General features: G+C 42.5%; 2 protein-coding genes across 12 annotated transcripts in view; both read right to left on the reverse strand.

The window, feature by feature from the left end:
- The window catches only part of BICRA (BRD4 interacting chromatin remodeling complex associated protein), a 102,315-nt gene that overhangs the window by 9,052 nt on the left and 80,553 nt on the right, over window positions 1-12,710 (reverse strand). For 9 of the 11 annotated variants that reach the window (XM_060275525.1, XM_060275529.1, XM_060275527.1 and 6 more), the window contains 7 exons: window positions 12,331-12,652; window positions 7,910-8,037; window positions 7,114-7,239; window positions 5,795-5,859; window positions 4,881-5,029; window positions 2,296-2,390; window positions 541-643 (listed from right to left, as the gene is read on the reverse strand). In XM_060275525.1, coding sequence (XP_060131508.1) covers window positions 541-643; window positions 2,296-2,390; window positions 4,881-5,029; window positions 5,795-5,859; window positions 7,114-7,239; window positions 7,910-8,037; window positions 12,331-12,652 — 988 coding nt within the window. The remainder of the gene's footprint in view (window positions 1-540; window positions 644-2,295; window positions 2,391-4,880; window positions 5,030-5,794; window positions 5,860-7,113; window positions 7,240-7,909; window positions 8,038-12,330; window positions 12,653-12,710) is intronic. The other 2 variants (XM_060275520.1, XM_060275522.1) reach the window with 2 other exon arrangements.
- LOC118085881 (large ribosomal subunit protein uL13-like) lies at window positions 5,990-6,686 on the reverse strand. Its single transcript, XM_035116919.2, is given in 2 exon segments — window positions 5,990-6,218; window positions 6,220-6,686. Coding segments are annotated over 2 exon segments (612 nt in total). The 5' UTR covers window positions 6,646-6,686; the 3' UTR covers window positions 5,990-6,032.

Raw genomic sequence — 12,710 nt, forward strand, 5'->3', positions numbered from 1 at the left:
AAACTTTGTAGGATCAGTGGGGGCCAGATAAAATTGCTCTGTGGGATACTCACTGACCACACATCATGCATTTGGATAACACCTTTAAGCCTTTTTGGCTGGGCACCCAGTCACTTCTCTCTTACCTTTGCAGCACACGTATTTTTTTATTTCTGAACCAGGAAACTCTGGTTACTACATTTGGAATTCTGAGTCTTAAACCAACTTCAAACCATTGATATCTAAAGTCTCCCATTTCAGGTTCTGCATTTGCAGAAATGCACTGTGAAGGGAGGAGAGACGGGGATGTGTGCCAGAGACTTTCATATGTTGGTTTACTAAACTGAGATATGATCATCCAAACTGAGATGAGAAATATTGGAGGTCAAGTCTGCCTGGGAATCAGTCCTCTGCCCTGGAAGTCCTTAATGCCAGACATGGAGGTCACTGACAAGAGAAATACAGTTGGCATTTCCCCAAAAGCAGAGGGCAGGGAGTGGAGGAAACACATACACTGGAATAAGCAAGCTACACAAAGAAATGAAACGCATCTTTCCTCACCTGGCTTCTCCTTTGCCAGCTGTTTATCAAGAGATAAGGTGGTCTTTTCTTCCTGTATGAACATCCGATCGATCATCACCATCTCTGCAGAAGGACTGACTCTCTGCCAATGGAGGACAAAATATTGTGTCATGGGGAAGGCAAAGCAGGCACTTAAGAAATGCCAACCTGAGCCTCATGAAACCCCCCTCCCAATCTACATATTGTTTGGAACTTCCTTCCCTTTGCTGCCTCCCTCACTGTTGACATTTAGACTGACGCTCCTCAGGGCACTGGCTTCTGTACATTTATAAGGCTGTGACAAGGATGAAACAATCACATTTGTGTTGGAGGTGTAATCAGGTGGGGGGGACACTCATACATATGTGGTGGACAGTGATAAAATCAAGGTCTTCTGGGATATAGTGTATGAGGAGCTAAAGAAAACAGGGGCTGCGAGAACATTATTTGCCAAAAATTGGAAAAAAGAAAGAACACAGACAAAAAAAGAATGCCAAGATCAATTATTGGATTATATTGAATTGGCCAGATTGACTGAAGTTATCAGGGATCAGCCCAAACAAAAATTTCAAAAACACTGGGGAAAATATAGAGAATATCTTAGAAAACAGTGCCCTCAAATTAATACTTGGATTTGTTTCGATTAACCTCTGAAAAATAAATTCAGGTATGTAAGTCAAAAATAGAAAGAAAAAGAGGTAATAAGGAATTAAGAAGGAAATAGTTTACCAAAAATGAAAAGAGAATCATGTTGAGGATGAAGGAAGTCAATTGGAAGAAAAGAAGAAATGAAGTCTGGTATATATATTGATGTTCATTTGTTTGTATAAATTTTTGTAAGTAACAATGTTTTAGTTGTATTTCTCTGTTTTTTTGTAAGTTTTAGTGTTGATTATGTATTATTATTTTTATGTTTAATGTGTGTCGTAAAATAAATTCAGATTAATGCAACGCTCCAAGGATGAGGCTGGTTCCAATCTCCCACCTGCAAAATAATCACTCTTGTCCACTTGTCTTTTAATGAACTGATATGGATTTAAACAAGCTGGTGAACTGGTATAATCTACTGTACAGAGTTGCTCATTTTCCACCGATGAGTGCAAGTGGAAATTCACATGTAAACCGACACATAAGAGGCTTCTAGCCCAGATAGCAGTGGAGATACATATTTTAAAATATGCAAGTTCTGTTCATGTTCCAGCATTCAAGGACCAGGTGTCCTTCACCAGTCTCTTCCTTGTTGCCATCAGTCATTTAATCTCCCATTTCCTTACAACCCCTTGACCTGCCCAACCTCCTCTTTTTGCCACCAGTCTACTCCTGCAACGTGCCCCCCTCTCCTAAGCATCTCCCACCCAAACTCTGCAAAGTCTCAACTATCTGGTTCAGAAGAAATAACACAAACTGGGCAAATCTTTGCAAATAAACCATACAGGTGTCTTGTATTGACTTGCATTAGCTCATCTAGGCACAGTACCTTGGTTTCTTTGGGAGAAAATGAGGTTTTGGCCACATATGTACATCCCTGCCTATTCTTCTTTTCCTACAAGATCACTTCCCCAACATATTCATTTATAATAATAATTTAAAAAATGCACACCAAACTCAGAGTGTACCATACGATTGCAACAGTTCTTCCCAAACACAACCATGTTATCAGCCGGCTGAGTGTTCCTGGCAAAGGCCAGGATTAGATCAGGATACTTGTTGGGAAACTATCTATTGAAAGAGAAAGCTAGAGAAGAAAATTCTTACCCGGGATTCCTCCAATAGTAGCAGGCGGTATTTGTTCAACATGGCTTGTGTGCGTTTCAACAACTGTGTAGACACCATTTCAAACTCTTCATCTACTAGAAAGAAGCAGAACAGGAAGGGAAGGGAGGGGGGAGGGATGGAGGGAGGGAGGGAGAGAGAGGGGGTGGTTATATGATTGCCTCCTGTGAATGGGACCAGCTGTAACGAAAACTCTTCTTGCTACTGGAGAATATTCGTAATGCACTAATGTAAGTATTTCTTTCTCTCTTTAGATATAATTTATTATGGTCAATGACCACCACAGCATATTAAAAACATAAAATCAATCAAGAATACAATTTAAAATATATTCTAAAAATTTAAACTAGATGAGATTTGTCATGATTATTCCATTAGGTACAATATGGTTGGTTAATTGTTGCACTACGTAAATTAATGCATCAGCAAATCAGGTTCTTTTCTGGCTCAGATCAAGAATTGATTTGGGTGCCACCAATTTGTGTGGACTGAATCTTAATAGCATTGGCACAAAATTTTGCCACCACAGCTGTGACAGTTGTATTGGTATCTGAGAGAAGCCATTTTATATAGAATTCTTCAGAGCATCCTGGAAAATCGACCGGTATCGTAGAAATAAGTTCATTCCGTAAATCCTCATAAAAATAGCAGCAGCAGCAGAACACATGCTCAATAGTCTCTACTTCTCCGGATTTACATGGGCATAGTCTCTCACCCAAAGGGACCCGTCTGAACTTCCCATGCAGTACAGAGGATGGCAGAATGCGATAACGAGCCAGGGTGAATGCTCTTCTGAGAGATGGTACTTTGAGCTGAGTTAGATACCTAGCTGAGAGTGGAAAGTATCTCCGTTCTTCCGAAGTTAAAAAAAGAGGAACATTACTTAAGTCGTTTTGTCTCTCAATGTCTGTTATCCTCTACTTGATTACATTCTTAGCTATATTGTAACCGCGAGAAATAAGATGGGTTGGGTGAAGACCTATACTCAACATCTTGTTTACAATGGCCCTACTCCAAGAGGATCGATGTTTATCTCTCAGTACCACCGGGGCCAGGCCCTGTGGGTTAAGATGTACTTTCAGCCAAAGGTTATAAGCTTGTATCCAGACTCTGGCCTCCACACAGATTATACCTGTTTCTAGCCACAGATTGGCATTTGACAAGCACGTGGGCATTTGGAGAGCTGCTCTAATGAACTTTGACTGGACCCTTTCAAGTAGGGTCAGATTTGGTGGAGGAACACATAGTTGAGCCACGTAGAGTAATTGAGCCATCACCTTTGCCTCAAAGAGTTTTAGGGCTGCAGGTATATAATGTGTACCATTGGATCCTAAAAAAGTTAAAATTGCTGAGGAGGACTTTTGGGCTACGGCCGCTGTGTGTGTTATGTGGGCTTTCCTTAGCCCTTTATCGTGGAATACTATGCCTAGATATTTAATACAATGGACTTGCTCAATTTTCCGTCCATTTATACTCCACGATTGTCTCTTAGGACGTTTGGCAAAAGCCTTTCTCTCTTTTTCGGCCAATTATTTTTATTGATTTTCCATAATTTTTAACAAATTGTCACCAAATGAATACAAATTAGAAAGCTGACTTCCCACCCCCCAGATGTCCCTTCTATTTTCCTCCTTTCTTTGCTGCTGCTCCCAATAAAATAACTTTTCCAACTATCATTTCAAAATACATTCATCCCTTCTCCCTACACATCACCTGCACAATTACCAATTTCTGCTATGACTTTTATACATTGTTATAACCTGTCCTCAAAATAGTCCAGTAGAGTAAATCCTCTTTTATCTATCTATGATAGTCATTCATCAATTTTGAAACATTTCCTTCTGATACCTCTTGAGAAACACTTTGCCTGAGAAAAAGGGATCTTCCTTCCTTCCAGACAACATACACACATTCCTCCCTAACATTCCTCCCCTCCCCTAATGTAAGTATTTCTAAAATGGTAGCCATATTTCTGTTTAACTGCAAAGAAAGTACCTGAAAGACTGACAAATTTATTTTGGAATGAATTTTCACAGGCAAGGGCCTATTTTAATCAGATGCATGAAGCAATCTAGAAAGTTTAAAACCCGCATATACAAATGGGTACCCACATGGCACAGCTATGTGCAACGTGCATCAAAGACACAAAAATAAAAATGCAAAAGGGTGGCTTAGGGTAGGTGTACTAACCCTATTAGGAATTCAGGATTCTGGATTTAACTGGAGTAGATGTTCTTCTTCATTCCCACTGCAACCCTATGGGTCTTGCTCTAGAAGATACCCAGTTCACAGCACCCACAATCCAGTGTGCATAGCAGGTATGGCAGTACTGAGCCCTCCAGGAGAACAATTACTTTATGACTTTATGCACATGAAGTACTTTGGGAACTTAGCTTTTACTTTATCTTAGCTTTTACTTTTAGGATTATGATCATCAGTAAGGATACAGAGTAGTGGGGTTTAATAGAAGGGGGCGCTAATGCTTGGACAATTAACAGACAAGCTATGGGAAACAAGTTAATCCACCTCTTTGCATCTGATGCAGGAGAATCCCAGACAAAACTCACCTTTCCGATAGTCATGGGGAGAAGGCAATGTTCCTTGATATACGTGGTATGGTAGGAGCCTCTGTAAGGCGTCTTCAAATGACCGAAATGAGGTTTTGTAGTCAGGATGCAGCACTGCTCCTTGGTGTTTATGCAGCTGTTCCAAAAAACTAAAGGAAGCAGCAAAAAAGATTAAGCTGGTCAGGGGTGCTAATTTGGCCCATGAGGTTGTCTGTCTCCCTCACCCATGCTCACCTGCCCCGTAGCAGATATCAAATGCCAGCTAGCAGTACCACTTTGCTCCATGTGGAATGCTTTTATATGTAATGGTTATGTTTGTTCTATGATTGTAGATTTCACTGTCATAACCTGCCATGGGATCTCAAGGTGAAGACTGGGTACGAAAACACTTTTTACAGGGCGGTGGGGTCACCCACCGGTCAAATCACCTGATGCCATATGACACCAGGTGATTCAACTTCAGAGGAAGAATTAAAACTGCACTGCAAGTGCACTAGGGATCCTTTCTTTATTCTTTTGCAATCCCAGCTTGAGTTTTCAAGCTGCAAGAATTCCTGCCGAAAGCGAAACTTGCATTCAACACTGAATGCAAACCCCACTTTGGGCAAATATTAGCTCGGCTCAGGAGCTCTAGCGTGGAACCAAATTTAAAAGACACTAAATGTAATCCCCGTGTGCGGAGGAACGACCTAAGTTCTTCCGCACACAGGGATTACATTTAGTGTCTTTTAAATTTGGTTCCACGCTAGAGCTCCTGAGCAGAGCCATATATATGATTTGTGGAGGGTGGGCCAGTTCTGGGTTCAACCCACTGGCCAGATCCAGGTCCCCTCCCTGATAAACACTACCATTCCACTGCTTTGCTTCTGTTCTTAGGACTGCATATTTGTTGAGGGGTTCTGGTAGAGACTCACCAAGCTTCCTTGCTGGGCTGTAGCATGGGAGGAGGCTTTTTCAGGTTTCCAAGCTTGCCGTCATACTGGTAAGGAAAAAACAACAACATAAGAACAAAGAGCAACAGGTGAATTTGATGCCACAAAGAAAAGCACCTCCTGCTTGTAAGGGACCAGGGTGGTCAGCCTTCTGGTGAAAATGCTGCTCAGAGCTGATTTTTTTTTTGTAAGCTATATCATTTATTGTGAATAGTTTTATTTAAACCAGAATGCCGTAATGTTTCAAGATGTCTGTATATTTTGCTATCATGCCCTCCACATTTTTCTCTGCCTGCTTTTGAAGTTTCTTCAGTTGCTTCTTCTTTGTGTAATGAATCTTGGCCTTTGCCTTGCGCTTCTCCTCCAGGGTAGCTGTGATGGCTTGGTACTTCCACCCAACCTCATTGGGCAAGGCGACCCAAATAGGCAAACTTGCGTGTGGGCTTGAGGCGGACCACTTTCAGCGCTGCAGGGACCACCATCCTCTTGCGCTTATCGTAAGGAGGGGGGATGCCATCAAAGACCTTCAGCCTCTCCAAGGCAGCCTGACCCCGTTTGGTCTTGTGTGGGAGCATTCCTCGCACTGCCCTCCAGAAGATCCGGCTAGGGGCACGGAAGTGGTAAGGACCACGGGACGGGTTGGTGTTCATACGCTTATGCAGGAAAGCAAGGTACTTCAGTTTGTTACGGTAGAAGTTGCCAGATATGTTGATCCCTTCGCATCGCACGACTACCACTTTGCGCCCCAGCAAGACTTGCTTAGCCACAATGGCAGCCAAACGACCCAGCAGGTGGCCACGTCCATCAATCACCAACACCTTTGGCTCCGCCATGGCTACTCCTCGGCGGCCGAACGATTTTTTTTAAATAAATATAATTTTAAAAAAGAAAAGATACTGCTCATAATATGGTAATGCTAATCAGGCATCACCTTCATAGAAAGTGATGGGAGATTTCGCAAATCCTTAGAGCCATTAGACAAATTGGAACAGGTTCAAAAGAAGGACTAAAAAGATGGTTAGAAGTATGGAATACTAAGTCATAGGAGGGAAGGCTGAAGGACTGTTTAGCTTTGAGGAGACTGAAGGGAGGGATGACAGCACACTCCAAATTTCTGCAGAATGTTGCACAAAAGAGGACAAGGGCTACTGTCCCAGAGGACAGCACCAGATCCAATGGGTTTGAGCTGCTGGGGTTTTTATTTTGGCTGAAATGATTCAATGGATATGATTTGGCTGAAGCAGCTTGCCGAAAATATTTAAATGAATGAATAAAAGCAGCATGCTAGTGCATAGGCTCACCTGCTGCTGGATTTGGGTAGGGGCTGAAGGCATGAGTTGAGGCAAGCCCTTTCCAACTACCTGGAGCTGCAATGGACCTTTCCCCAGATTCAGGCCTGACATAGAGCTAATGACTCCAGGTTTGGTCTGCCAAAGAAACAAGAAGGTAGCTTTACACCAGATGGATTGTAATGAATTGGAACCAGATACACAAAGGAAATTAGTAGCAACACAAACAGTTACAGTATTGCCAACGCTTGTGGAGATAGGTATCAGAATTCTTCAGTGCTGTAGTTGCAAACCCTTAGGTATGTGGATAACTACAGCATTTTTAAAAGAGCCATGTAAATTTAAAGCAGATTTAAAGATGCAAAGCCCTGAGTATGGAAACACATATTTTAGGTTATTTTCCTAAATCACAAAAAAAGATGGCAGAGCACAAAAGAGCAACATGTATACTATTGCAAGTAGATAGTAGTTCAAACTACGCTGTTGGAATTATTTAAGTTTAACTACTAACAATAATCATGACTAACTACTTAGTCAATTAGGCAAAAACTATAAATAATTCACTATATATCATACTGAAAAATAAATATGTATATATGGATGTACATATGGATGTTCTGGCCCCAAGAGTGATAGCTCATTGTCATCTACTGCTAATAAACCTTCTATGTGAGACAGTGGTGATTCTATAATCAATACAATGCTTAAGCAAGACTCATACTGTTGGTGCTAAAAATAAACACTAGGCAATTATTAGCATGGGTATGTTTTGTTGCAAAGAATTATTAGCTTGCTTTAACAATCCCACCTGAACTGGCTGCTGAATGGCAAGAGGACCTGCAGGTTTTGCTTGCCCGGTGGTTGCTTTCCCTCCAGAAATGGTTGTGGTGATGCTAGAAAATGTTTTATTCTCTGAAGGAGCTGCAGCAGCAGTAGCTAGAGAAATGGGGAAGAAAATGCAAGCAGGTCAGATTTCAAAATGATATATGGAACATTTTCAAGTTGTAAAAATAGTGTCTGGAATCTTAGTTTGAGTCCTACATCTCTCTTTTGGATTTCTTATATAGTGCCCGGTGGTACAATTTCGTTTTTTTACAGATGCTCGAGCATCACTGGTCCCTAAAAAACCTGCAGCTAGGGAGTGGATGGAATGAAGATTGTGGGAGCAAGCTTTTCTCCCTCTCCTCAGAAACACAATGTTTGCAGTCATGGGCGGAACTTGGTAGCCACCTTCTCCCTACCATTACAACCAGAAGCCAAACATAGAAACAAGGTTTGATTTCCAGGGTGACTTAAGGCCTGGCTCCTCTCATTTAACCACTGCCTGGAGGAAACGGAAGGGAGAAGATAAGATACCAGAGCATATCAGCAAGAACAGGCTATCTCCCCTTGCTGGCACTTTCAACTTCTTTTTCCATCCAAGCTGGCTTCTGAAAGAGTCTGCCTGACTTCTAATGTTCTTTTCTCCCCCTCCCCCTTGATTATGACCAGTCTACTCCCAAGTACATAAGCGTAAAGCTTACCCCTAAAAGGCAGCATTTAAAAAAATGGATACAGACCATCCTGAAGGATGTCTGGAGATTACAGCAGTCCCTGGCATTCTGTAGCTGGCCATCCTAGCTCTTGCATCTAAAGCCAACCCTGTGATTGCTCCACCAGTTCAGTGAAGAAAGCAAAGAGTCTATGCCCTTCCACTGCAAGGGCTTGGGAGAAGGCCATTATTCATATTGGAGGTTGGCCAGGCCAGCAGGGCTAACATTCCTGCTCTCAGGAAAAGTGCCAAGGAATCTTTAATGAGCACAATAAGAGAAAAAGGGCTAGATGTTTGAATCTTATGTGGAAGAACAGGGGGAAGAATACTGCAGGGAAAGTTGAGAGCAATGGGGAATGGGGGGAATAATGTTGCTAAGTCAGATCTTGTTTAGTTTTTCAATCAATCTGGGGAAAAACAATGGGAGCCTTCTTTCCCCTGGTCATGGCAGGCAGACAGAATTCCACATGGAATCTGGACTTTCATGTGTGGAAGGGGAGGATTTTTGCTTTTAAAAAGTGTGTGTGTGTGGGAAAACAAGTTTCTATCTCTCATGATTTTGGAGATAAGGCATCAAAACCTTAAAAGCCCACAAAAATTCAAATATGTGTCTTAAAAACCCATCCAAGTTGGAGCAAACTTGCATGAGGAATTGATTGAAATTTTAATTTTGGAGAGGGAAAAAATATAAAGTGTCAGTAGTAGTTTATTCCAGTTTCTGGGTAATAGAAAGGGTTTATGAGAGTTATATCTTGCCCTTTATAAGGTGATCTCTGAGCAGATAACAATGCATATGCAAGGCTTCCGGGTTCAGCGCCAGCGCCGATCGGCGGGGTCTCGTCTCGTCTCCGAGACGGCCCGTCCCTGCTAGGAGTGGGGAGGGCAGCGAGAGCGACGCTGCGCCCCTTAGAACCTCGGGAAGGGCGTCCCGGGGGCAATTTGCTCGGCACAGCCCAAATCCGGACTCCCCAACTCTTCGGTTAGCTCTAATAAGAGCTCCGGAGCGAGGAGGGTAGAAGTCGCGGGGGCCATTTTGAGCGGCAACGTTATTCTAGCAGGGAAAAGCTTCAAGCCGAAGGCGGAGAGCGCTGGATTCTTCCGAAAATAAAACGATTGGAAAAGATTGTAAGTAACCTCACGATTTGGATTATAAAACAATTTGGATCTGGGAGAGAGGGGAGAAAAGAGGAAGCCACACCCCCCCACAGCAACAAAAGAGACAGTAAATAGAAACCCGAAGCCATAAACAGAAGATTTGCAATTCAAAGGATCCCTCAAAGGCATCAAAGAGAATCTCCCCTTTGATGCAGGGTGAGAAGGGGAGAGAGACTGTGGTTTATGACTGCCCTGCAGCAAGAGGTAAAGACTGAGAAAAATCTTTCTTTTCCTCGGGAGCCGGCAGCCCAGGCAACCCAGTGAGTCGATCAGGATTTATGAGTCAATTTTTATTTCATTTTGTATTTCTGGACTTTGTGGAATTTCTTTTCTGGTTTAAATGTTTGTGAAATGTGAGTTCGAACTTTATTGTTAATAAGACTTGAAGAATGCAGCCAGCTTGTTAAAATGGAGTCGAGAAAATAAACTGTGATCATATTCCACCCCACGTGACAAGTTTTGACCTTGGCAGGATTGAATTATGTCAACAAAAAAGTGTTCCCCTGAGTTCCAGCGGTCTGTTTTGACCTTAATGTGGGAAACAAGAATAGAGCTATGTCAAGAGGAGACACGACGGCAAGAGTTACAGAAAAAATTTCAGATGGTGATGGCAGAATATGATTTTTTAGGAGATGAAGCTTTTGACACTGAAAAAGATGAATGTGAGAATGACAATGATGATGACTGTGATTTGGAAGGAAAAGATGAAGATGAGGACTGTGATGATTTAACACAAAATGAAGCACACCACGAAAAAAATGATGACTTTACTCTACAAAAAGTTGGATGGAGTGCCCCGCTTTTGAGGGGGGCACGATTGGTATTATTGGAACTCCAGAACGCCCACAGGGAAGAAGGAAAAAATATGCAGAGAAGAGAAGAAATTCAGGGGCCCTGTATGGTGGCCTGGATGGCAAAAGACTGTAAACAGGGGGTGGGGTGAAGGGAAAGTGATGTTGTGATTACATGGATGGATTAACAGGTTTATAACTGGTCTGCTGATTATGGAATTTGCTGGATTGGGGGGGTGGAGCCGGTAATCGGGGATGTAAGGTTAAATTGAGAATAGTTATAGTTTTAAAAGTGAATGGATTTTGGAAAATGTGAAAATATGGAGGCTTATAGAGGGAGAAAAAATTAGGCACGGGAAGATAAAATGGGAGTTTGATTTTTCAGTGATTTGAAGTTGTATAAGATACAAAGGTGTATTTCTATAAAGTAAGAAACTGTTGCAGATGATAAAAAAGGGATGAAAACCGGGGAAGGGGGGGGGAGGGGAAGCCCACAAAATATGGTTTTACAATCATGAATGTAAGAAAAAAATTTCTGTTTTGTATTGTTTTTTCTCTTTTTTTGCCCTTTCTTTTTTTTCTTTTTTCCTATTTCTATTTTTCTCTTTTTTTTTTGGTATGACAATAGATGGTTGGATGGATGGCCTCCTGCGTACTGCCCTGGTTTGCTGGAGCTCCCTGGTGGCAGGGGGGGGCTTTGGGGTCAGGGGAGGGGGAGGAGGACAGAAATCCAAGCATAAAATGGAACATCTCTGACTGTTCACATACATGGGATACTTCTGTGGCAGGGGAGGACCCATGTGGGTGGGTAGGAAGGAGGTGGAAAAGGTGTTTATGTATGTACCGTTTTTTTTTGTTTTTTTTGTATTCTGTAAAATTAATAAAAAGTATGTTTAAAAAAAAAACAATGCATATGCAAAAAGCATAGGACAACATATACAGTTCCGAAATGTAACTCCTGCTACATTTGCAGGTGAGGTGACACCTGCAATAGCCAAGGTGGGAGGAAACTGGTTGTGTGCTCCCCACAATAAGCTTTGAGCCACTCCAAATGTTTGACAGATCCTTGATTTCAAAGCTAAGAATTGATCTGCGCTCCATTCTATGCCATGTCATAGAGGACACTTTCCTGGAGGTAGGGATATCTGATTTGGGGTGGCTTAAATCTTTTTTGTAGGGTGCACACATACATTATTCATTTATTTATATAGATTGCCTATTATTGGCGTTGGGAATCATTATTGACAGTGTCACCTGCCATCAACAAGTCATTTCCTGTTTCGTTGCGGCATAAACCCTCTTCTCAGAACCTAGGAAGAACTCTCAGCAACCACAAGGGACAGGAAGGTGGGCTGCAGTGGTCACCTCTACTTGCCTTGTAGCAAGGCCAGTCCTAACAACCGGGGATGAAAAAGCACACCATTTTGCATGAAGCTGAACACTGCAACTTTTACTCCGCAGTTTCTTACACTAGTCTGTTGTCTCAAAAAACCATTATCTTCTGCAAAGCTTGCACGTATTTCCTTTGCTTTCTACACTGGACTGCACATACAGACAGGTGCATGCACGCACATGGCTGGAAGAGTGAACGGCACAGGGGAAAGAAACTATTTACCAACAGGCAGATATACACAAATATATGAAGCAAAAGACAAGCAGCAACACTCGGAAAGATTGATAAAACAATGCAGTCTTCCTTTCCCCCAAATTCAGCCCCACAAGCATACAAAAAACAGTGTTTTATCAACGTACATATTGATGCTGATTTGACCAACACAGGTGTTTGTTGCTGGAGGAGTGATGTAGGTTGCGCAGGCTGCCCTCCTCCTCTCTGGACCTGCCCCTTTTCAAGCACTGGAGCCGCCTTGCTCAAAACTGCATTGGAAGGTTGAACGGTGGCAGGCACAGGAGCATGGCTGTGAACTGGTGGTGCCTGGCTTGTTGATACTGTGACCTGCTGTCCTTGGCTGCTAACCAAGACTGAGGAGGGCTGGCTGCTGAACTGGCTCAACACGGGTGATGCTTGGCTAGTGGAAGTTGGCTGCTTCGTTTGTAGAATAATCCCCTGGGGCATCTGCATGGAATAAAAAGCCAGAGAATAACCCACGAAAGCCACTGGCAATGCTGTGAGC

Source organism: Zootoca vivipara, chromosome 6 (genome assembly GCF_963506605.1).
Source record: "Zootoca vivipara chromosome 6, rZooViv1.1, whole genome shotgun sequence".
NCBI classification, from domain to species: Eukaryota; Metazoa; Chordata; class Lepidosauria; order Squamata; family Lacertidae; genus Zootoca; species Zootoca vivipara.